The 25,915-nt window shown below is 36.0% G+C and overlaps 2 protein-coding genes across 2 annotated transcripts in view; one reads left to right on the top strand and one right to left on the bottom strand.

Moving 5' to 3' along the window:
- Positions 1-25,915, top strand: part of LRRC72 (leucine rich repeat containing 72) — a 125,037-nt gene that overhangs the window by 16,150 nt on the left and 82,972 nt on the right. The gene's annotated exons all lie outside the window — the stretch shown is intronic.
- Positions 20,013-24,180, bottom strand: SOSTDC1 (sclerostin domain containing 1). The gene is made up of 2 exons (XM_005872324.2): positions 23,839-24,180; positions 20,013-21,445 (listed from the first exon to the last, which is right to left on the bottom strand). The coding sequence occupies exons 1-2, from the start codon at positions 24,041-24,043 to the stop codon at positions 21,030-21,032; spliced, it is 621 nt and encodes a 206-aa protein (XP_005872386.1). The 5' UTR covers positions 24,044-24,180; the 3' UTR covers positions 20,013-21,029.

Here is a 25,915-nt window from a genome sequence, read left to right as displayed (position 1 = left end):
TCCCCAATTTTTGTCTTCATAGAAGACTTAAACTAGTTTGAGCTCAATTCTTTTCTAGTGTTCATCTTCCCCCTATATTCAAATTATATTGCAGTTTCTCTTTTATGTTAATGTGTATGCATATTTCTTTTAAATGTACAAAATAATGGACATCCTTTTCATTAAAACTCAGTTCTATCTAAGCTCCTATTTTTCTGGGACCACACTTTCTGTTTGAGAAAAATAAAAAAACAAGCTCTGTGTTTGAATATAAATACATCCATTCTCAAGGATATGCCTTTCTATGGACTAATTACACTTTTTTCCTCAATTTTTAACCCATTACATTTTCACACAAAGGCCAGAGAGGTTATAGAATTTAACCATTCAAGATATCATTATATTTACTTTCAGAAATTGAATCATGAATTTGAAGATTAGAAAATAATCACATTTTTAGGTATTATTTCAATATGCTAAGACTCAAAATTTAGATGCATTTTTTCTCATTCTCCTAAATAGCACTTTTCTAAAGCAGTTGAATAGTATCTCTATAAGGTTTATAGAGTAACAATTCGTAGGGTCCCAGATTTGTATCTAGTTGCTCAATTGACCAATTAAGTTATTTTCTCTTTTCTCACCATGCCCACCTTTTGGTGAATTAATTAATGAGGTGTGAATTGGCCAAAAGTCAAGAAGTGAGGTATGAAAACAGGGGAAATTCTGGATAAAAAGAACTAGATAACTAAATCCTGGCTAGTCAAAAGGGTTGTTAAATTGTTGTCTCCTTATCAGACTGGAGAACTCAATTTATCAACATTAGTTGATTCTCTTGCAGATGATGTAACCTGACAGACAGCAACACGTAGGGATCTGGTGACTAAGGCAAGTAATTTGGTAGCACAGGTTAAGTGGGGATGAATATTTTTTTAATCAATTAGGGTTACATTTCTTAGTGGTTATTTAGCCTGTTACACATTAACAGCATGTTTTAAACACATTTTGTGCTTTTTTAAACATTTCTATAATTATAGAAAATGAATTTTTCTGCTCACAACTTAATTATAGGAAAAAATGATGATGAACTCTTAGATATTGACTCTTGTTCATGTGGTAGGATGTCAGGGATATTTTACAGGCGATAGGCATAATTCAACTTCCTTTGGATGGATGACTAAATTGGGTTCAACTAAAACTTAATTTAGAGTTCAACCATAAATATTCATTTACTGCAATACAATGGGGTTCTTTTTTAAGTGACAGTTTCTACTCTCATTATTATATATATGCAACAAATTTCCCAGATGCCTAAGAATATAGCCAAGAAAAAAAATGCTTTTGAAGATTGAAAAAAGATTTATATACTATCTGGATCTCAGCTAGCAAAAATTAATTAATTCATAGGTCTAAATCATGTCTTTCCATAACGAAGCCAAAGTACCAGCTTCCCAGATGCGTGCAATGTCACCATCCCGTCTAAGTCCTCAAATGCTGACAGCACCTCCTTTGGGGCAGGGAGATATAAAAGAGAACATATGCTAGCAGAACGGAGAGCGCAATCATAGGCATGTTGGGCAGAAAATTATAGTTCTTAAAGCAAGAATAGCCAAGGAATATTGCATAATCATGCATTACTGAAAAATCACAGTGATCCACTGACCAGTCTACAACATCCTCCACTGGAGACAGGGCACCTCCTGTCAACAAGTGCCCTCAGTACTGGAAGACAATTGCAGTGTCAATTGCCAAATGTTCTGCATATGTTGACTGTGATTGTCAAACAAAGGATTCTTTTTCAGTGTGCTTTCACCATTGTAGATACTTGATTATTTCTTGTGCTCTCTTCACTTCCATCATTGCCATTGCACTTACAGCCATTTATGTATTTTCTTATTTGCATATTTGTCTCCGACTCTAAACTCCAAACTACCCATGGTCATTTTTCTTAAAAAGAAAGACAATTTTTAAAAATATATTTTTATTAATTTAAAGAGAGAGGAAAGGAGAGAAATAGAGAGAAAGGAACGTCAATGAGGGAGACACATCATAGGCTGCCCCCTGCATACCCTCTCCCCCCCCACCATGGGGATTGAGCAAGCAACCTGGGAATGTGCCCTGACTGGGAATGGAACTGGGGACCTCTTTGTTCATGGGTCAACATTCAACCACTGAGCCACACCAGCCGGGCAAGGAGACAATTTTTTAACCAAATTATAATTTATGCAGGGAAGTACACATATCCTCATGTAGAGGTCGATGAATTTCACAAATTAAATATAACTGTATAACAAGTATCCAAATTAAGAAACAGGAGACTAGCAGAGACTAGCAGGACCCAGAATACTCCTCTATTCTAAGTCGGTATGGTCTCTTGGTAAACATTTTCGGACTTCGAAAAGCCAACACTTCTTTGCCTATTCTTGGACTAAATATAAATAAGATTATACAGTATATACTATTTTGTGTCTGGCTTCTTTGGTTCAACATAATGTTTATGAAATTCGTGTTGTTGTGTGTAGTTATAAATCATTCTATTTTTCTACAGTATTTCTTGTGTGACGATGCCTCAGTTCATTCTGTTGCTGATTTCCCTTTGGGCAGTTTGTAGTTGAAACTATTACAAGTGATGCTGCTAGAAGTATACATTCACAAAAGTCTGTGTGTTTTGGTGCACATATGTATATATCTCCGTGGTGTTTATACCTTGTAGTGTAATTGTTGAGCCATAGGGTATGCATCTGTTCAGTTTTGATAGCTATGCCAGAAAGTTTTCCAAAGTGGTTAAGCCAGTTTCCACTTTCACCATCAGTGTATGAATGAGGAGTCATATCTGATTTGTTCACCATTGTGTCTCCTACACATGTCACAGTGCTTTGCACCTAGTGGGCACTAAAGAAGTCTTGGTTGAATAAATTCCATTGATATGTGTTAGAAGTGTCTAAATGACTATTATAATTTTGTTGATTTTTACCAAGTTTGTAAGAAGCCAAAACAATTACTAGCCCATTTCACAGTTTTGCCAAAAGTCATCCCTAGATAATCAGTATCTAAACTCTCACACACACACACACACACACACACACACACACACACACACACTGGGGGAAAAAGGAGACTTATGTAATATTTTAAAGAAACTAAATTTTTCAAAAAAGAGGAAATAACTGTTCTTAAAGGAATAATAATAATAATAATAATAATAATAATAATAAAACCTCTTCATTGAATCCTGTTTTCTAGCACAAAGAGTTAACTCAATGGAATAAACAGAGTATGTATATATTAGGACAGAAAGGCACTTTAGTCTCAACTTTACCAAATGTTCTTTATACATTTGAGGACATAAAGCCCTAAACATATCAAATTAGGTGCCCTAAAATTAAGAAAGTATTCTTGGGATTCATAAGTTAATATTCTTTATTTTAATCTTTAAAACTTGGGGTTTAATGATTATTTTATTTGTTCAAGGTAATGAGTTTTGCTAAGAACAGTCTGGAGTTTTTATTTTATTGGTATAACATTCATATTTTTATTTTAGCCACCCCCAAAACACATTTTTTTCATTACTTAAATAGAATAAATTATTTTTGTCAATATGTAAAATTGTTTAGATTTTTAGCTCTGGAATAAGATTTGCTTTATTTTTCACATCATATGGTTAGAATCAGTTCTGAGGATTAGTGGTTTTGGTTTTTGCATGGACTTTTTATTTGTTTGTTTCTTTTTAGCAAATACACCTAATGAATAAAACCATGTTGACAAATAATAATGCTTTAAGTCTTTCATCCAAAGAATTAGTACTTTATAGCAAATACAGTGAAAATTGAAAGAAGTTCAATTCAACATATAATATGTTCCTACTCAACAACTGCAAATACTCCCAGGACGCTTGAGTCATTGCAATGTTCCAAGGTCTAGGACAATGACCGGTTGTGGATGAAGATGAGTGTAGTAAATTTTACTAATGAATTTAAATCTTTACCCTTCTTCAGTATCAACACCCTTTGACATGTTACTTTGCAGTTCCTTCCAATAAAGAGACAGAGTACACTTCCCCACCCTTTGCCTTTAAAATCAGTTATGTGACTTTCTTTGAAAAATGGAATGCTAGTGGGGATGAGTTACCAAAACTTAGAAAGCACCTGTACTATTAAGATTTCTCTTTTGGGCCTTCCCTATAACCATGAATACCCTCAATAGCAGGCCAGTTCCCATAGAAAGTTGAGACACATGTCGAACAGAGTCCAACTGCCCTGGCTAAGCCTGACCTAGATCAGCTGAACTCCAGTTGACCTCCAGATGTAGAAATGAGTCAAGATCAACCAGGCTAATTTAAACCCCATCTAGATCAATTGACACCACCCCATCCCACAGAAAATCCTCAAATGTCTGATTTAAATACGTGCTAGTTATTGTATGTGGTGGTTGCTGTAATGCAGTGGTATCTAAGACATAGTTAACTGATACAATATCTTTACTAAGTATATGTTGATAATGATCATGTTTACAGAGGATGGTAAAAAGGGTAACTTGTCTGTAGATAAGAGGCTAATCCAAGTAAGGTATAGAGAGTCTTCAAAATAGGACTGCAGTTAGGCATGTAAGGTACTTAAAAGTCACACTGTCCTAACAAGTAAAACCCTAAACAAACTGGAAAATCAACAATTCTCTTGAGATCTGTCAGAGAAATGAGGTCGTAGGGTAAGCCCTGGCCCACAAATGAGTTTTATAATGTCTTGTAGTTCAGAGATGGGATTGGGAAGCCACCTTTGGGATCCTTTCCCCTTATTTAATCTTACTAACACAGTTTATGTGTGATATTTTGTCTTTCCAGAAATATGTTAGATCTTGTGGCAGCGTTAACTGTTTAACTCACGCCACTGCTAAGGCTTATTACATCTCAGGTCTCATCTGTAGTGGAAAAACACAATTTTAAAAAATAAAAAATGTTAGTAAGGGCTAAAGTAAAGGGTAGTCTAAGCTATCTCAAGTTTTATCAAGTCAAAAGAACATGTCAATATTGACAATTTTTTAGAAATGACTCAAAAAAACAATTTTTACTATGAGCATCCTTAAAAGGAGCTTAGGACCAAGAAAGAAGAAATAAAACAATCAGAATATAACTGCCTGACTCAACTAACCCTATTCTGATATAGAAAACCATATTAAAGAGAGCATGCATCAGTTAGACTTGCACAAAAACCTACTTTGTTTCACCCACATTGTTGAGATTTTTCTGGTTTACTAGACAATGATTCTTTGTGTTCAAGTCATTGTGTACACACTGTAACTAGTCATCTGTCTGAGCTTCAGAAACCTGCTTGGGATGCCAATTTCACTTCCATAAAGAACTGAATGACAGAACTGAGAAATACAGTAGAGAATTGGGTGTGACATGGCATGGATATAATGAGCCCTTTAAAGAGTAGGGGAAAAAATAAGAAACATTAAGGGAAAACATCATCCACATGAAATAGACTTTCTATAAATCCCTGACAAATGCTGGATCCAGTCTTAGTGTTGAACTACTCCCCCCCCCGCCCCATCCCCAGCAAACCTCACCAATACATGTCATTTTTTTTTATTATTAATTAATGTACGCTGTCTTTTTAGCACTCATTTGTTAGAGGAGGATCCCAGACATCTGAGAAGCAGGGATTGTGCAAGGCCCACCATTAACATGGCTTGGGAGATGTTTCCGCTGGTGGGAAGAATAAAAGGAGGCACTTCTGACCATCTTGCTGTCTGAGGGTCTCAATAGCTTCTGCCTGTCTCATAGCAAAAGTCAATCCCACCTCCCTCTAAGGCAGCGGTTCTCAACCTGTGGGTCGCGACCCCTTTGGGTGTCGAAGGACCCTTTCACAGGGGTCGCCTAAGACCATCGGAAAAGACATATATAATTACATATTGTTTTTGTGATTAATCACTATGCTTTAATTATGTTCAATTTGTCACAATGAAATTGGGGGTCACCACAACATGAGGAACTGTATTAAAGGGTCGCGGCATTAGGAAGGTTGAGAACCACTGCTCTGAGGGATTCTCTGGTTTGGAAGAACAAGATAAATTCTTTCTCATTAAGAGAGTACCAACCTATTATGCAAGCGCTATAAAGATGTTATAAGTCATGGCTTACCTCTCCCAGAAATTTCAGTGTAATTGAAGAAAAAAATGAGGTACACAAAACCTAGTGCAATTAAAGGGTTGATATGTGCTTCAGGTTATAGAGGCAACAGATGAGAGAGGCATCAAATAACAATGTTATTTCTATTTCCATTTCAAAGACTTTTATTGTTATTCCAAAATTTATGTGCTGCTGTTGTAATTGAAACAGCTTACTAATCAAAACTGGTTTAACTTGTGTGTGACAGTAGTCTCACTTATGGAAAGCAGACACAAAACAGGAGAGAAAAGGGCCATTAACAGCTAACTACTATTTTAAATTTGCCAAGCCATACCTTATTCCTAGTATAGAATAAAAAGAAATGAAGTTTTTTCCTTTATAGAAATGAAAATTCTAATGTTTCTAATGCGCCTTTTCAAATATAAAAAAGACACAAATGGGGAGTTAATGTCCATTCTAAATACAGACATTAATTAGGAATAGAATATTTCTCAAGGGTATGAAACAAATTTGCCAAGCATATTAAAAGTATACTGGTATAAAAAGTTTCATCATTTTTTATGCCAGTAAACTATGTTGAAAGAATCTTTAGCAACAAAGCCTTTATGTATACTTTTGAATATTTTCTTATGAGGCCAAGGATAAACCATACTTCCAAATATAGAAGGATACTTTCCTGGTATTTTGCCATTACTTTTTAGAATGGTGTTAACTACATTATTTCCATTTATGTTATTGTCTTCTGGGTTTCCCCCCACAAAACCTTGACAAAGAACTTAGTAAATAAAGGAAAGGTTCATCAGGTTGTGATCTCAAAGGAGACTGTAATTTGTAATGTACAATTACGGATAACACAGAACATTTCAGGGAGTAGGAATAGAAGATTCAGAAATGTACAAGAAATGCATAGAAGTATAGTTTAAATAGTATAAAATGTATAAGTTTTCTAAAATTATTTGGTGTTTATTATTTTCAGAGAATATAGTAAAGCCTACTTGTTCTTTTTCTTTTATATAATCATTTTTGAAGTTTTATTAAACTATTGGAGTACAGAAAGAAAATATTTATTCAATTTTATCATTTTATTCAATTCCTGTTTCTAAATGTGTTTCATGATGTGCATAATATATTAATACTAGAGGCCTAGTGCACAGAATTCATGCACTCAGGAGGGGGGAGTCCCTCAGCCCAGCCTGCGCCCTCGCAGTCCAGGAGCCCTTGGGGGATGTCCAACCGACAGCTTAGGCACGCTCATATGGGGAGTAGGGCCTAGCCATCAGTTGGGCATCCTTAGCACTGCTGCGGAGGCGGGAGAGGCTCCTGCTACCACCACTGCTCTCGCCAGACATGAGCCTGGCTTCTGGCTGAGCGATGTTTCCCCTGTGGGAGCGCATTGACCACCAGGGGGAAGCTCCTGCATTGAGTGTCTGACCCCTGGTGGTCATTGCGCATCGTAGCAACTGGTCATTCCGCTATTTGGTCAATTTGCATATTAGCCTTTTATTATATAGGATAGTTATATATAATTTATAAGTAAATAAATAAATGTGCATTTAAGAAAGGTGCTCAAAGCTTTTTTCTGTGGAGAACATGTTTAAAAAATTTAGAAAATGACTTTAGAGTTATAAGCCAGGAGTTAACACAAATTATAAGAAGAGAGAACAATAAAATAATATTCTGAACATTTAGGATATTAATAACATATTGTACTAGAATTATGGAAAAACAATGAAATAAAAAACTGCTCTGTTCCATTTTTGAAGAAATGAATGAGAGAGGGTGAGCCCTTATGTGACATATGGGTAAAATAAGCAAATAACAATAGTAGTCAATGTTAAGTATAGGGACAAAAAGGAGAATGTATGTGTGAAAATATTTCCTACATCCATTTTTTTGTCATGAAAATACATAAAATAAATGGGAAATGACAACATAGCTAAGAAAAGCAAACTTTGGGTAATTCAAAAAAAGGAAATGGATAAAGGCATTGGCACAGGAGAAAGAGAGAGAGAGAGAGAGAGAGAGAGAGAGAGAGAGAGAGAGAGATCCTTCCTGGAAAACTACCATAATATCAAAGCTTTTTATTTTTATTTAAGTCCACTGCATCTTCCAAAGAAGCTTCTGTTTTCCATCTTGCATTCTCTTACCTTGGTACTCTTCCTTCTTTACTCTGCTTCTTTCTGTCCTACTCCTAATTTAGTTTCTGGACCAAGGCTTGGAGAAGATGAAGTCCCTAACCAAGTCTATATTCTTCACTCAACTATCTGTTCTCAACATAAGAAATATAATAACAATAATAATAACAGTAACAACTAACACTATGAGCCCTTACATTTGGGAACTCTTCTAAAGATAAATATAATTACCCTATTTTACAGATGGAGAAATTTCAGCATTTATTGCTCAAGGTAGACAACTATTAAGGTCCAGGCCAGGATTCAAATCCAGGTTATTCCAGCTCCAGTACCTGCAATACTACCTAACAATATGCCAACTAAAATACAAATGAAGTCTGAATGGATTCCCCATTTAATCTTTTCTTTGTATTCCTGTTCCTAGGATGCCAATACTCTTGAATCTCTGTTTGGACCAAGTACTGGATTAAGCCCAATGTACGATCTTTCAAGTGTAAAAGAGTAGAATAAGAGGAAAGGAACTAGCCAGTTACAGATGTTACTTCTGTGTATTCAGATATAGGTGGAGAAGGAACTGTAAAATTGGCAGTGCTTCTTACCTTTGCACAACTGAAGTCTGTGCTCAGCAGAGTAACCACTAAGCAGAGCCTGGTACAGCTGTTCATTCTTTCTCATCCTCTTTTATCTATGTAGTGCTTTCCCCTTAAAGTGAGTCTTTGAAATTCTGAAAGCCAAGTACTTCCTTTCCCATCATTCCACACCTAAGCCAAGTTTCAAAATGGACTTTGATGTGTATTTAAAGTGTCTTGGCATCCTGCTGCCATCATTCCCTGGATCTGACCCACTCTGTGAAACTATGATATGGCATCCCTGTCCCAAGTGAAGACACCAGCTGCGTATGGAGCCATGACGAGGCCCTCCTACAGCTGTGTGTAGTTCAATGGTTAGTATGATGACTGCTGGAAGGCACAACAGTCATGGTAAGTGTCACATGGCTTGAAATCAAGTAGGAGTTATGTAGCTAACCTCCTTTTAATCCATAGACCTTGAACCTTAGGGTTTTAGTTCTGAAGTTTCATACTCACCATTAAATACAATGGCAGCCAAGCTTAAACACTCCCAGATCCAAATGCTTTCTTTTCTAAAGTTGAGAAATAAATTGAACACAGTATATAGTATTTGTATAGATAACGTCTTTTACTGATCATTATCATATTTGGTGAAATGGATTTATGGAATAGATTGTGTCTTCTTCCAAGTTGCTGGTTCAAAGGTTGGATGGTTTTCATGAAACAAAATCCCAAATAGAAACTGATTTATAGTTAAATCACCTATGAATGCATGTTCTAATGACATGGTTGTTATTAAAACATGTAACAACAATAATAGCAAAAACAAACACCCAAACCCTATCTTTCACTCTATCTATAGGATATAAATAAGTGAAAATTTCTGAGTCTATAGGAATCTACAGTAAGTATGCTCTTGTTTTTTTGTTATGTGCTACATGAGGTAATGCTGAAAAAAAATTCTTAGTTGTTATGTCTTTTTGGCTTTAATAGGCTGATTTGTTTCTTGAGGTACATGATTTCTAACCTTAAGGTAGGCCATTCAAAGCTCTCAGAATTTCTCCCAAATGTCCTTTCAGATTCTTATCTCAAGTGTAAAATGATGAAATTGAAGATTAATGTGGAAACCGACCTTGGAGAATATATTAAATATATACATTTTAGAAACTAAAAAAAGAGAGAGATTCTATAATGATTCAGTGCCTACTGTTAGATCTGATCAAAGAATTGAATCAATACCCTCTCCCCTGGGAACTGACCTTTAGGCCCTTTCACAATGGACATTCCACTTGCTAAGACCATTATCTCTGTCCTCCGGAGTTTCCCAGAATCCGGACCTGCTCAGAGTATTCTCCGCCCAGAAAAAGCCCGCCTAGAGTCCTTTAAAAACCTCTGACTTCCCTCTGGGGGCTGGCGCCATTTTGGTGCTCAGCCCATCTGGGTATCCAGATGACCTAATAAATTCATAATTTCTTCACCCCATTTTGGCCTCCTGCATTCCTCCTTCAGCGACCCTAACACCTACTCAATGCAATACACTGTTCCAAATGTTGTAAAGAAAGTATGCGAAGGGAGATTGTGCCAGGCAGCTTGTGTTTGGCTCTCCTTATCCAGCCTCTACTCTTCACCCTGCCTTTTGCCCCAGGCTGACCAATACAAATTTCACTCACCAGTGTCCAATCCAATGGCCTCCAATAGAGTTAGCCAGTGGGGACCCCTGGCACAACATTAATCAGAAGGCGAAGGAGAGAGGAGAGTGACCAGGGTATTATTCCCCTGGCTCTCTGACTCTGCCGGTTCCTCTAGACTCCTCAGACTGACTATAGCCACTGTTCTCTGTGTGCCCCCACCTTCCAGGCTCAGATAATTGAATCCTTCCCTATTTTCTTAGGGTCTTCCGTTGTGGCAGCACTGGTGTTGCTGGCCCTGGGCCCCAGTATGCGGATGACTTGTGCTTTCCCTAAACCCCACCCAGACTTTTATAATTAGGCCACCAGTAAATAATCCTGCTTAACTTAGTCTGAGTGTGTTGTCTGTTTCCTTTTGGGATGTTAACTAATACCAACCAAGATGTCAACTCAGATCTCAGGAAGTTTACAATTTAGCTGCCTTCCCAAAGGCTATTTAGAAGTAGCAGATTTGAGATTAGAATTCAGGTCTCCTAACTCCTGATTGAGAGATTCTTCACGTACCCCATATGACCCATAAAACAACTTAATCTAACCCAGTAAATAGACTTACTTTCTTTCTTTTACTTACTTATTTTTTTACTTTGTATATTTAGTCTAGTACAGGAGTTTCTAAATCTACTGCTGGTATTACAAATATGGGAAATTCATATAAAATATTTGGATTTTTGGTGGGATTTTGCTGCTAAATGTGTGAGTAGATCTGAAGCTGCCCTCTTTTATAAGGGGCTTTTTCCATAGTCTCCACCATTTTCCCTTGCTTTACTCCCAACCTATTAGTCTTCATAGGTCATAAGGTTGCAGACTTTATTTCAATGTGTTTTTCTCTTCCAAAGATGTTTGTTTGTGAGAGAAATTAAAAATGTCAAATAATGATTTTCTGATGGTGGAATATTAGGTATGGGTAGTTACAAAAAGAGCTGGAGAGGAATTATTTTGTTTGTTTGTTTGTTGTTTTCACCCAGAAAGCAGGGCAGTAGGGCTTCTCATAGCCTGGAAATTATACAGCGTTTGAAGGTTCCTATTCTGGGCAGCGGTCCCAAGAGACTGTGGCTTTTCAGAACTCATTCCAGAGCTGTGCTATGGTGTTGACAGCGTGTCCTTACAAGCCTTTTCTCCTTGTCATCAGCCTTTTCCAGCTCTTCATTTCAGCTCAACATACAGCTGCCCTGGTGCTGTGGCCATCTTCCCATTGAACGTGCTTATCTTCCTACTGGTAATAAAAGAGATAGTAAAACACAATAGAAAATCTTTAACCTGGAATGTCCAGGAACCATACCTGTTTCAGTTTAGTGATATTACTCAATCGTAAATGTCTTAATTCCAAAAGAACACACTGATCAAAACATAGCCTTGTTCCAGCTCCAACATCTGTTGATGGCATTCTCTTGGATTTTTCCACTGTTGTATGGGTTAAATGGGGATATAACATACACTTACACAAAGGCAATTTACGTCTTTTAAAAAATTATTAGCCTCAAACGTACAGTAATGACAGAGAACTAACTTAAGTTATGCAATATCAGCGTGGGTTGCATGATATCACTGCAGCCATCTGGTGTAATCCATAAAATTCTCCATATTTCTGGAGGCTGCATTGCTGGAACATTACCATACACAGCCAGGCAGATCACCACTCATATGCCCCTCTCCAGGTCAAATGAATAACAATGGCATTTTTTCAGAAGTGTATCATTATTTTAAAATATCAACATAAATGTTGGGTACAAGCAATATTTATATGAACAAATCTCTACATAACTTGTTTGCTGAAGCTGTCTGCAGCTATTTCCTTTACTCATGCTGTCATTAGCAATAAAATGTTTTCACCTAATATATGGAAAGTATCAGGAAACAGGAATATTTTGTTAAAAATCAATGTTTAGAAGAAAATGAACTGCAAAGAGCAGCTTATAAATACAAGAATATTTAAATAATTAAACTGAAAAATCTATTTAAAATTTCTAACAGCTTTATACAAGAAGGTAGGTTCTTTTGAAGAATTTAATGCTAAAATTATATCTGCTTAACAATAAAATCTTTAGTTCATTTTGGCAGGCCTAACAATCATTAAGGTCATTTTTCCAGTATATTTTTATTAAAAAAAAAATTTCTTAACTAAAGTAAGTTAACATGCATGATTATATTAGCTTTAGGTGTACAGCATAGAGATTCAATATTTGTATACCTTATAATATGATAACCATAGAAAGTTTAGTAACTTTCTTTCATATTACAAAGTTATGATGATATTGACTATATTCCCTGTGCTATATCCCCATGGCTTATTTATTTTACAACTGGAAGTGTATACCTCCTATTCTTCTCTATCTTTTTCACCCATTCCTCTACCCCCACTCTCCTTGCTATCATTTTATTCTTTTATCTATGAGTCTGTTTTGTTTTGTTTGTTAATTTATGTGTTTTTTTTAGATTCCACATATAAGTGAAATTATATGATACTAGAGGCCCGGTGCACAAAATTTGTGCATTCAGAGAGGGCTCAGGCCAGGCCAAGGGACCCCACTGGTGTACTATTGATCTGGGGAGGGACGCAGGAGGTTGGCCAGCTGGGGAGGTACCACGGGAGGGGTCCAGGGCATGTCCGGCCCATCCTTGCTCAGTCCCGATCAACCGGAACCCAGCAGCAGGCTAACCTACTGGTTGGAGCATCTGCCCCCTTGTGGTCAGTGCACATCATAACGAGCAGTTGAGCAGCCTTAGCATATCATTAGCATATTACACTTTGGTTGAATGGACACTTAGCATATTAGGCCTGTATTATATAGGATTTGTCTTTCTGTGTCTGACTTATTTCACTTAGCATAAAACCTCTAGGTCTATCCATGTTATTGCAATTCCAAGATTTCATTTATTTTTATTGCTAAGTAGTATTCCATTGTGTATTAATAACAGAACTTCTTTACCCATTCACCTATTGATGGATACCTAGACTGCTTCCATATCTTGGTTATTATAAATAATGCTGCAATGGACATAGGAGTCTATATATCTTTTCAAACTAGTGCTTTAGATTTCTTCAGATAAATACCCAGAAGTGGAATTGCTGGATTATATTGATAATTTTATTTTTAACTTGTTGAGGAAACTCCATACTGTTTTCCATGGTGGCTACACAATTTACAATCCCATTGGGTGCTCGAAGGTTTTCTTTTCTTCACATCTTTACCAACACTTATTGTTGACTTTTTTATATTAGCCATTCAGACAGGTGTGAGGTGATATCACATTGTGGTTTTGATTTGCATTTCTCTGACGATTAGTGATGTTGGCATCGGTTCATATGTCTGTTGGGCACCTGTGTGTATTCTTGGGAGGAAGGTTCTCAGCCCATTTCTTGACTGGATTATCTCTTATTATTATTATTTTTTTGCATTGTATGAGTTTCTTTTATATTTTATGTATCAACCCTTTATTGGATATATCATTTGTGAGTTCCTCCCATTCAGTAGGTTGCCTTTTTCTTTTTTGGATTGTTTCCTTTGCTGTGCAAAAGCTTTTTAGTTTAATATAGACCCATTTATTTTTGTTTTTATTGCTTTTGTCTGGTGAAACATATCCAAAAAAGTATTGCTGAGATTAATGTTAAAGAGCTTACTGCCTACATTTTCTTCCAGGAGTTTCATGGCTTCAGGTCGTACATTGAAGTCTTTAAGCCATGGTGCCTACCCCAATTTACAATCCCACCAGGCGCTCAAGGGTTTCCTTTTCTCACATCTTTACCAACACTTATTGTTTGTTTTTTATGAGTCATTCAGAAAGTGTGAATTTATTTTTTTACATTTTGTAAGAAAGTGGTGCAGTTTCATATTTTTGCATGTATCTGTCCAGTTTCCAGTATGTTTTTTTGTTTGTAATAGTCTGCCTTCAATTTTTATGTCAATAATAGCATTGCCTTCTGAAATATATTTTCTCTGTTTTATGTCCACATAGTACAATTTAGTTCATGGATCATAGCAATGATGTTCTAGAGCAGAGGTTCTCAACCTGTGGGTCGCGACCCCTTTGGCAGTCGAACGACCCTTTCACAGGGGTCGCCTAAGACCATCCTGCATATCAGATATTTACATTATGATTCATAACAGTAGCAACATTACAGTTATGAAGTAGCAACGAAAATAATTTTATGGTTGGGTCACAACATGAGGAACGGTATTTAAAGGGCCAGAAGGTTGAGAATCACTGTTCTAGAGTCTTGTTCAAAAGCGAGATTATGTGTAATTGCTTTTACATTTAGCAGTAGGGCATTTATTTTCTTAATTGGATTCCCATTTGTTCCCCAATGTGTTCTTAGAACCTAACAAAAACAGACCAGATTTTCCGTATTACTAAACAAATGAGTAAATTAATAATAAATGTCAAATATCATAAAATATTTTGACTAGAAAAATCACTATCCCACTTATATGACAGTATGTATGATTTGATTTTTGATTTTTGATGAAATATTTGATTTTAAAAATGAAAACTTTCAACAAAATCATTACACCATTACTTTATAATAAAACACAATTCCTAGTATAGGTCACAGGTGATTTTTCTTATTATTTTCTGCAGAAATGAGTAGGTAATAGAATAGCAGTGGTGTTTTCTATGGAGAAAAATTCTAATACATTTTCCTTGGTCCCTAACATCTTCCTGGTGTTTGTTCAAGTTTGGATAAAATACGAGAAATGCTCCCAAACAGCTACTGTCTCAGCCCTCCTAGAGCTGGATTTCTAATGTCATCTTACATGGTCTGCCTTAACCAGGCGTTTGTATGATGGAATCTGTCTATTCCATCATATGTCTGATCAGCTTATTCTGAAATTTCACAACTGAGTGACCTAGAAACATTAGAAGTGGACAGTAGCACTAGTCAAATCTGCCTGTGTGAATGTCGGTGTGACTAAAAATATGGCCATATTGTTTGGGATAACAGAACATGAGTAATTAATCTGGAAGACACTTTAGACATTATCCAGTTCAGCTCCCTTACTTTATGGGTAAAGTCATTGAGCCTTAGGAAGTTTAAGACACAAGTGTAAGTTCACCCAACTAATTAGTAGCAGCAGAATCTAAACCATATCTCAAGTCTTGTTTCCAAGATCACATGTCTTGAAGTCATTTGTATAAAATTGTTACCTTAAAATTTGCAGATGAGTCAAATTGAAAAGTCTATTATTACTTTTTAAAATGTCAAACTAAGCACAAATTAAATGTAAAATGTTTATCAATTAGTATTCAAAGTGAACCAACTCTTGGGAAAGATGGTGTCAACAAACAGGCAAAATGGCAACCCTTTATTAAATTATTAAATGCACGTGGCAATTTTTGTCTTTGGTTGGCAATAAGGAAATTTGAGGCAAGAAAGAGTTGGGTGTTTTTAGTTGTTTTTGTTATTGTTGCTTAAACTCTCTAAGCTTAAGGAAGTATCACACACACACACACACACACACACACACACACGAAATATTTTACCAACCACATACTAGTATATAAAGTAAGAGAGCAAACAAATACACAGAAAGCTTTATTTAGTAAAAAATTTCAACTGATTAACATAAAGTATAATACTGATTAAATATTGTAAAGGATTGTTTAAAAAGTGCTGTTTCTAACTGTGCTGCTGGGTTGTGTTTTAGGCTGTTTTTGAATACCTAATTTAGGTTAACACTTCAATGAATAAAAGGACTCATGATGATTTTGTGAAAATTTGCCAATGTTATAATGTAAAAGAGTTTTAAATTTGTGTGAATTTAATGACAAATTTCAAAAAAGGAATTTATTGCTACTGAAAAAAGTGATGCTTATATTTTAATAATAAAATTAATAATAATAATTCTCTCTCAGATTCAAGCACTTAATCCTATGCTAAAAAAATGAAAGCAATAATACAAGGTAACCTTTGGTTTGCAGTTACTAATATTCAAAGGAAAATATTTAAGTTCCCTTATAAATCTCACAGACTGTTTCAGTCTTTATTTGTAACAGAAAATAAATCCTCCAGCTGATCTGCTAATGCAGATGATAAACTATCACTCAGTCTAATTTGCACTGGAAATAATTATGCAGTCAGCTTTGTATTAATTCATTTTAATCAATTCTTGAACCTGGAAATTGAAACATCTTCCCACTGGGATTTCTGCAATAGCTGTTACCCTGTAGCTCTTCCAGACAGTTTGCAAAATATGCAGGCTACAGCACCAAGTGCCACGTTAGCTCGGGAGTCAGGAATGATGGAAAAATCAATAACATTGAAAATGATACAAAGAGAATGATTTGGGGTAGATCTATTATTGTGGGTCTCTCTTTGTAGCTGTAACAAAAATTTCTAGTGGCAAATGTCTACTTAGTTCACAAATCTAGACTCATTTCAATTTGACATAGAGCTATATTTAATGGTTTCTCATGAAACCAAAATGGGAGTCATCTCTATCTGCCCTGGAGGGAAGGAAACATTCTAATAAGAGAGTGCACTCCAACACTGAAGATCTTAAGTCATTTCACCTTGAACTCTTTCTGGGTTTCTGTAAGGATTCTATCAAAGACTTAACATGCATTTCATTTTTATCAGAATGATATGACTACAAGAAGCACATAATTGCTGAATTTAGATTATGCAGTGAATTGCCACTTTAGTGCTGAAAACATGTTCAAGAGTTAAATCTAATCCAAATGATGTTTTAGTCCCAAATATAATGAATTAGATTTTGATACTTAGATTTCATGGTGATTGCAAAAAAAGGATATTGCAACATACTAAATTTAAACTTCCAAAGGCTTTCATTTTAGTCAGCAATTTGGAAGTTACCTGGTTTTGCTTCAGCAAAATATTTTTCTTCCTACTCATAATTACCTAATATAACCAGGCTACTGAGTGTCTATTAAAGTAAATATCATGCTAAATAGATAGATCATGTTACATAATAAAAAGAAATAGTTCTAGTAGCATAAGGTAAATGAAACAGCTAGATCTCCTGATAATACCTTACTAATTTCATACAGGGCCAGAATGGATTAAGATTCATTCTTAAGTAAAGAGACTGAATCTTACCTTAAAAAAAAACTAATTTTCATTGCTTTTCAAAAATATGCAGTAAAATAAACATGACTATTGCCAATTAGTGGGTATTTAAAACTAGCATAAATGAATAAATATAAATGATTTATAATTAAAATATTTTTTTGAAAATAGATATTTATATAGGCTTCATGTCTATGTTTAGTTTATATATAGCACACTATATATGTTATATATTTGTATATATGCTATTAATTTTTCTTTAATTCTTATTATTGGTATATATATTTAACTATATTCCTCATATAATTATACATATCAATATTCATCTGTCCATCTATGTATCTCTATCAATCTAACTAACCATCTACTATCTATTCAGCCACTTGAAAAAGTCCTTTATCCATAGTGGCCAAAATAAATTTGATTCACAAATCTTTTATAGATAAATATTATGAATGTGAATCAGAGGTCACTCTGCTAAAATGATCACAATTCACCATTTTGAAATTATAATTACTAAGGTGAGAATACAATTATGCAGGATGCAACCAATTGGAACATGTGAGTTAACTGAAAAACAAACAAACATGGAAATATAATCAACAAATCAGAGGCAAGTGCACTTTAGCATTTTTAAATAGTAACTACAAAGCTACTCTTTCTGTTGACTTTTAGTGTTTACTTCACTGAGAGCCTGATTTTATCCTCAGCCTTTCTTACTCATTGCTGACCTTTTCCTGTCATTTGATGTTAAATACCATGCAACAAATGCATCACCAATGCAGCATGGCCTAAAGTAGATTAGTACGTTGAATATGACCATGAGCAATAGATCTAATTCTTGACTTAGCAGAGACTAAAAAGGTCTTATTTATAAGCTTCCTTTATTCCTTCTCATTTTTCTAGTACATTCATTTACTAACACATACCTTGAGTAATAAAATTAGTGATTTTAGCATTTCATTATCACTAAAACCTTTGTTTTAATGTTTATCAGTAAAAGGCAATGACATAGTCTTCTTGATTGTGAAAAATCATTGTCAGGACAAGTCTTTTCTATGCCTCATATCTTAGGACACACTAATTTTGAGATCACCTCTAAGGCCTTCTATAGAAGGTGATATCTTATTGAGAAGGAATAAATGGTTAAAGTGTCTTTAGTTCTCTGTGTTATGCCTGTATTGAGCAATGATGAACAAGTAACATAGACATATGAAACAATACAGTTTTGGTATATTCGACCTATGATATAATTATCATGAATATCCCACGTATTAATATGATGATATAATATGAAATAGTTTAATATCTTAGTTATTAAGATTGGAAGATAAATCCGTAATGGACTTAGTGGACTATGAATCATTATTTTATTTGATGATACAAATAGCATTATTAGAAAATCTAGAGACGTTTCCTTGTCTTTACATATGTTGAGACTCTCCCACCTCTCATAGGCAAGAGACAGAATGATATAGGAAATAATACATGTGACTTTTAGACTCATTTATTTACAAAAACAACAACCTACTACAAAAATGTACTAAGGACTCCTTCATGCTTAGCATTCAAAATGGGAAAATCCAGAAGTTCTTACCAATACATAACCAAGCCTCTTTGGTTTTCTTTATTTGGAATGATGGGCCTGATCATTTGATTGAGTTGACACATGTCATTTACCTATAAAATATGTTTCAAGACTGTGATTATGTTGCTTAAGTAGCAACATGTCAAACTTAAAAAATTAGTTTTTGTTTCCTTTGTTGTTTATATGTATTTTTATTTTTTGGTTTGCAGGCCATGCAATAGTATTCAAAGTTCCACAACATATGATAGTGATTTCTGCACAATTTATTTCTCAAACATAGCTGCACAGTGGAATCACCTGGAAAACTTAAAAAAAAAAACTGCCAATATCTGAGTTCTACCCCCAGATATTATGATGCATTTTGGATGGCAACCTGGGCATTGGGTCTCATAATATCTCCCCCAGGTGATTATAACGGGCAGCAAACTTGTCATCTCTGGGGGAATGTAACTATGATATTCTTATTACAACTCATTGCTGGATTGCCACCCAACTTCTTTAATCATTCCATTTACTGAAAAGATGGTCGCCCGTTCTGGTGGTGTAGCTCAGTTGGTTGGGCATCATCCCATGCAGCAACAGGTTGCTGGTTTGATTCCCGGCGCATACCTGGGTTGAGGGCTTGACCCCCAATAGAGGGCGTGCAGGAGGCAGCCAGTCAATGTTCCACTTTCACATTGATGTTTCTCTTTCTCTCTCCCTTTCCCTTCTTCTCGCTCTAAAAATCAGTAAAAATATATTTTTTAAAATGATGGTCTCCCTTTCCCTTTCTTCTTTCTCACTATAGAACTTTCTGTCAAAATTTGAATGTGCCTTATCTAACATTATCAATTACTCTGGCACATTTATTCTGTAATTTTTGTAAACAGGTACATTTTTATACATGTTATAGACAAAGACAATAACTTTTAGCAGTATTTATTTTTGTTAAAAGAAACTGATGGAATTGAAGGTCAAATTGCCTTCTGATTGCACAGATTAAACAAAGTATTTCATATTTTAGCTTTACAAAGCATCTTATTGATTTGAAAAGATCCATACTATTGATAAAGTTCATGATGCAACATATATGTAATAAGAAGGCTAAAATATTTATTTTACATATCTACAACATGTATTCTCATCTTTCTAGACCAACCACAAATCATACAGGAAAATATTTAGGTACATGAAAAAGCTTTATAACATAAAAAAATTACATTTTGAAAAAAATCACATGTAAAAGCTCATTAAATAATAACATTGACAAATAAATAGTTAATCAACTTTACTTATTAGCTGCTGCCATGCATTTCTGGCATTCCATTCCAAGCGAGGGTCAGCATGCAGGGTATAATTTCATACTATGAGACTGTAAAAAGCTTCAGGGCTTATTTTTGAAGTGAAATGTCACAAGGTCTTTCACTCTGTCAAAGGAAGATCACTCATGGCTGCTAAACTGTTCCATGAAGATTGCCAAGAAAAAGAAAAAGCACCCTTCTGAAGTATTATTGTAAATACTCAAGGCAACCATTTTTTTAACTTTTCAGTTTGGGAGGGGTTTGCTGGGTAGGGGGATGGGTTGGGGAATGCAGGGTAACTAAGAAGCCCTTTCCTTTTAAAAAGTGATTATTCGATATATAGTATATATATATATAGTATCACCGGTCTTTCAAGAATCATGGGAAATTAAAACTACGGGATGCATGGAATTTAAATACAAATTGCACTCATGGATGTGTGTACATCTTGAAAAACCTGTAAAGGAAAAGCTACTCCCAAAGAAGGTCCTGATACTTAGGGACAGCTTGCTGGGTTTGATCAAAGCAGAAAGCATATATTTTCAAGTAAGAAAATAGCAATGGCAGACTTGAGTCTTCCAAGCAATCGAATCTGTAAAGCAGATGGTTACCAGTCAGTCCAGTTTTAGAGTCTGAGTTCTAACTCATGCTGTGCTTGCTGGGCCTGCTGGCTCTCTTCCGCTCTCTGTGGTGCTGGGCCGGCTCGGCAGGCGACATGCTCTCGAAGTTATGGCTGGACTCGTTGTGCTGTCGAGTGTACCTCTTACACTTGCAGGCGGTGACCACGGTGATTTTGTAGGTGCGCGTGCTGCCATCTTGGCACTGCAGCTGGATCCTCTGGGTGCGCGTTTTGTCGTTGACACACCTCCACTCCTGGGAGCTCCTCCTGCTCCAGTACTTGGTTCCATAGCCTCCTCCGATCCAGTTGGGGAGCAGCGGCAGGGGCAGACACTCCCCAGCGCACACCAGCTCCTTCAGAGGGCTGAGGCTGGTGCACTGGCCATCAGAGATGTATTTGGTGGAACGCAGTTCCCGGCAACCCACTTGAACCCGAGCTGCGGGAAACAGAGGAGAGAGTGTACAGAGGTATCAGCAGATGGACATTTCTTAAACGTAATCTGCAGTGACAAAGATGTTATGCAAGTGATAGCAAATGGCCCAATAGAAAGAAAATACCCATTTTATTTCCACAATGCAAAAATCTGCCTGGATGGTGGTAGAGATCCGTTTACATAGCTATAATTTTTTTTGGAATAAAGTAAACGAGGCCATATTTTTGTTCATATATAACATTAGCTAATTGCTTACTCGAGGGAGTATTTGAAAATCCCATTTTCTTAGTCTCACTCCCCAGTATGGTTTAAGCAGCTCTTACATTTAGGTGTAAAAAAGAGTATATTTTAATGTTCGTTTTGCTCACAGATCGTATTTGTTAATGTCTACAATTGCTTTTATTTAACTATTTTTTTTAGAAATCTATTGAGTAAATGTGGAAAGTATTTAAATACTGTGTACAATGCAGATGATCTCTGTAATATTTTGTTTCAGTTATAAAACTTAGCTGCAAAGAATCATAAATACATGTGTACAGTCTGACATTTTGCATATCACACTTAATGACTACATTTTAAACATAAATTCCCAAGCCATCTTTTAAAAATGCAAATATTAAAATGCTTGAAATGCAACATGTCACTACAACTCAAAATTTAAAGAATATAAAACCTTCTAAATCAGGAACGTATGGTTGCCATAACAACTTGGCTACATTTCCATGAATTTTATGGCAGAAAAATGCCTAACATGTCTGATTTACAACTGCAAAAGGAACCACGGTGCTCATTTAGTGAATATTGGTCATGGCAAACTTTTTGTTTAGTTATTTGAATTTAATAAGAATGTTCTTTAATTGGCTGCTTCTTGTTGCATGCTTTATGTAATTAAAGCAAAAATTAATCTTCAAATATTTGAGGTTTCCTTTCCATTGCTTTGTTATCTAAACTTGAGGAAAATTGCCTGTAATAAGCTGGGGGGAAAAAAGCAAGGCTTGTTAACCAGAAAAAAAAAAGTTTAAAAGTATAACTGCTGACATTTAAAACATTAAAAATTATCAAGGACATTGAAGTGGCCTTGCATAGACTAGTGAAAGCTAATTTGAAGTAAGTCTTGAACTAGGAGTTTCACTTCACCTCTGTGTCCCAGTATTTCTGAGGCGAGAAATATAACCTAAAGGGATATGATAGTTGTAGAAAACGTACGTATGCATACATACATACATATAGCTATAGAGTGTGGGATTAAAATCAAAGGGTGCAATAGCTGGCCAGTGTGCTGTCCTGTCTGCCTCTGATTCCAGCTCACCTTCCGGCAGCTACCTCAGGAATGCACCTGGAATCAGCCGGAGATGATTCTGACTCGTCTGGCTTTTTGTTCCTGTGTACATAGAGATTCAGCATTTTTGCAGTGACAGTTCATTGACCATGAATACCCAACACATTGCTCAGTAATCTAATAATTATCACATATTTCCTGTGTACGCAAAAGCAACCATCTCCATGAAAGTTAAAACACCTTGGTTTTTTTAGCCCTTTGCAGTATATGTGCTTTGACCTTTCAAAGGTCAAAACTACTTTTCACAGTTGAATGGAGTTGAGGAGGAGGAGCAAAAAAATGTTGTAAGATTTCCTGTGCACTATTTCTCTGAGTCTCTCTTAAAACCTGATTATTAGCATGTGAACTCTTCTGACGGATAGAAGTGAGGAAAAGAAATTTAAATCCCTCTAACTAGTGGTCAGTGTGTCAATTAAGCATGCAGAAAAGGGCAAAAATGCTCCCTGTTTCACAGAAATATACAATAACCTGAATTTTGACCTGGTTAATAAGAAATTATCTCAGAAACATATGATTCTCCAACCTGTTTAGTTTTAGCCCTTATTTGCATTGATTATCATCAAAACTTTCAACTATTTCCCTAGACATGTTTTAGAAATTCATGGTGAGCAGTTATTCCCCACAGAAAGCATCTTTTTTCCCTTGTGATTTCTTATACATACTTTGGTTAGTTACCTTTATGCACTTTACCAGAATTGCACATGTCCTGAAATAAACAGAAAACAACCTCAATTTAAACTATCTAGAACAACACTTTTTAAAAGTTCTTACTGTGCATGATTTAAAGAAGCAACAGTTTAATTACTGGAAATATTTTCTCTTTGGATGTTTGATAAAACTTACTAGTAAGTCTGTGCCTGCATTATCAAGTCACTGTTTTAGTTATGCTAACTTTATAGAAACAATGCCAATCTACACATGCAGTAGATTACTCCCAGGTTATTTAGCAAAATATATATGGTTCCAGTTAGAAAGCAGTGAAACAAATTCACAGGACTGTGAGCTAAACGCTACCAAAAAAGAAAAGACAAAAGCCATAGAAGTAAAACATACTTACTGTTCCGATCCAGTCCAGTGTTACTGAAATGCCTGCCTCCATTTCTGGCTTGATTCAGCGTGCTGTTGCTGCTGGGGTGTGCTGGAACAGGTTTAACCACATGTGAATAAAGAATTTCTGTGGCATCATTTTTAAAAGCCAAACAGCTTTTCATTAGGATGCAAGCAAGGGAAATGAGATAGAAATGAATGGCAGGAGGAAGCATGGTGAGTGGAGGATTTGCTTGGCTGGAGAGCTAGTTAATTCCTTTCCCTCTGCTTCTGCACTGTAACTGTGAAATTCCTCCTCAAGGTCCCCTTTATATATCCCTGAGGTTTGGCGTTCATTCAGGTGTAAAGTTGTGTAGAGCTTCAGAGTGAAAACACAGAGAGGGGGTGGGATCCCTACATGACCCTGCAAAAGAATTTTACCAATGGAAGAGGAGACTACAGAAAAGGAGGAGCTTGGTATACAAATTGCCTGAAATTTCAGAGTTGGACTTCATCAGTTGTCTGTCAGCTGCAGCAGCCAGGCACATTCTATAGCAACTACAGGCTCTTTTCCTCTCTCCCTGCCATTTCCTTTCCTGAATCTAGTTCCCATTCGGGTTTAATTTCAATGAAAACACACTGCTGTTCATTTGAAAAAATTTACATTTCCACAGTTGTTCTGTACTCCCCTAAGAGTTTAGATTATTTGGAATAGGGAGCGGGTTTGCCCTAGATAATAAGAGGAATTAAAGCGAGTTTAAATATTATAGAACTGGCCTGAAGCACCTAGTTATATTTTGTTTCTCAAGAAGCAAAGCAATATATATTTTTTCTTTAAAGTGTGAGGCACAGGGCTAGAATCTGCCCCTTGGACACACTTAAATAATGCAGCTTTGATCTGCATGAACTGTGGCGCAGCTAGGTAAATTATTGCCAGGGGTCTGTGCAAAGAATAATGAGCATAGCTCTGTCTGCATTAAAGTAATTAATATCCATTTTTATCTTAAAAATATGTCACAAGCATTAACATTCGTAGCACCATTTTACATTAAAGAAAGCCCATTTCTGACAGGTTATTGTTTAGCAAATTCAAAATAATGTTTTGTAGTCTTCTACCCGTATTTACTAAGTATTCCCTTGATTCTGCTGCCCATGTAAGAAACATTTACTTTTATGAACTTCTTTATCACATCTGGAACAGTGTTCTATTAATTAATACTAGGCCACTCTTCTCTATACTTAAATTTCATTGGATTTATGGGACACTTAGATTGGAATAATTACATATTCTGATTGGTCTTTTCAATCATAAATCTATTTTGCCCTTTGTGTGGGTACTAACAATGACATTGTTATTGACATTGTTAGTAGCCACACAAAAAGCATGGATATTTTGTATTGCTCTTCTTTATAAACTTTTGCCCATTTTAACTTTTATTCAAATCTATCTATCTATCTATCTATCTATCTATCTATCTATCTATCTATCTGCATTTTTCCACAGTAACACTATTGACATTTTGGGATAGATAATTCTTTGTTATGGGGCACTGTGTGTTTTGCAGCATACCTGGCTTCTACCCACTAGATGCCAGTAGCAACCCCTAGTTATAACCAAAAATGTCTTCAGATATTCACAATTGTCCCCGTGGGTGAATATCACCTGAAGTTGATATTAGTAGAACTACTAATTATCTATCCATCTACCTATCTCGCTATAAAAAGAAAGTAGAGTTAAGAAGAAGAGACTAATAATACTAAGGAATTATTGTTCTTTTATTTAGGAATAAAATGGGATTGTGGTTTTGTTGAAAAAACAATAACTCATTTAGAGTTATATACTAAAACTAGAGGCCCGGTGCACAAAAATTTGTGCACTGGGGGGGGGCAAGGGGGGGTCCCCCAGCCCAGCCTATGTCCTCTCGCAGTCTGGGACCCCTCGGGAGATAACGACCTGCTGGCTTAGGCCTGCTCCCGGGTGGCACAGGGCACGCCCAATCCCTAGGTGCAGCCCCTGGTCAGGCTCAGAGCAGGGCCGATTGGGGAGTTGGGGCGCTGCCCCCTGTCATGCACAGAGCAGGGCGGATCGGGAGGTTGCGATGCCACCC

Source organism: Myotis brandtii, unplaced genomic scaffold (genome assembly GCF_000412655.1).
Source record: "Myotis brandtii unplaced genomic scaffold, ASM41265v1 scaffold374, whole genome shotgun sequence".
NCBI classification, from domain to species: domain Eukaryota; kingdom Metazoa; phylum Chordata; class Mammalia; order Chiroptera; family Vespertilionidae; genus Myotis; species Myotis brandtii.
This window is presented reverse-complemented; position numbering and strand designations above follow the sequence as displayed.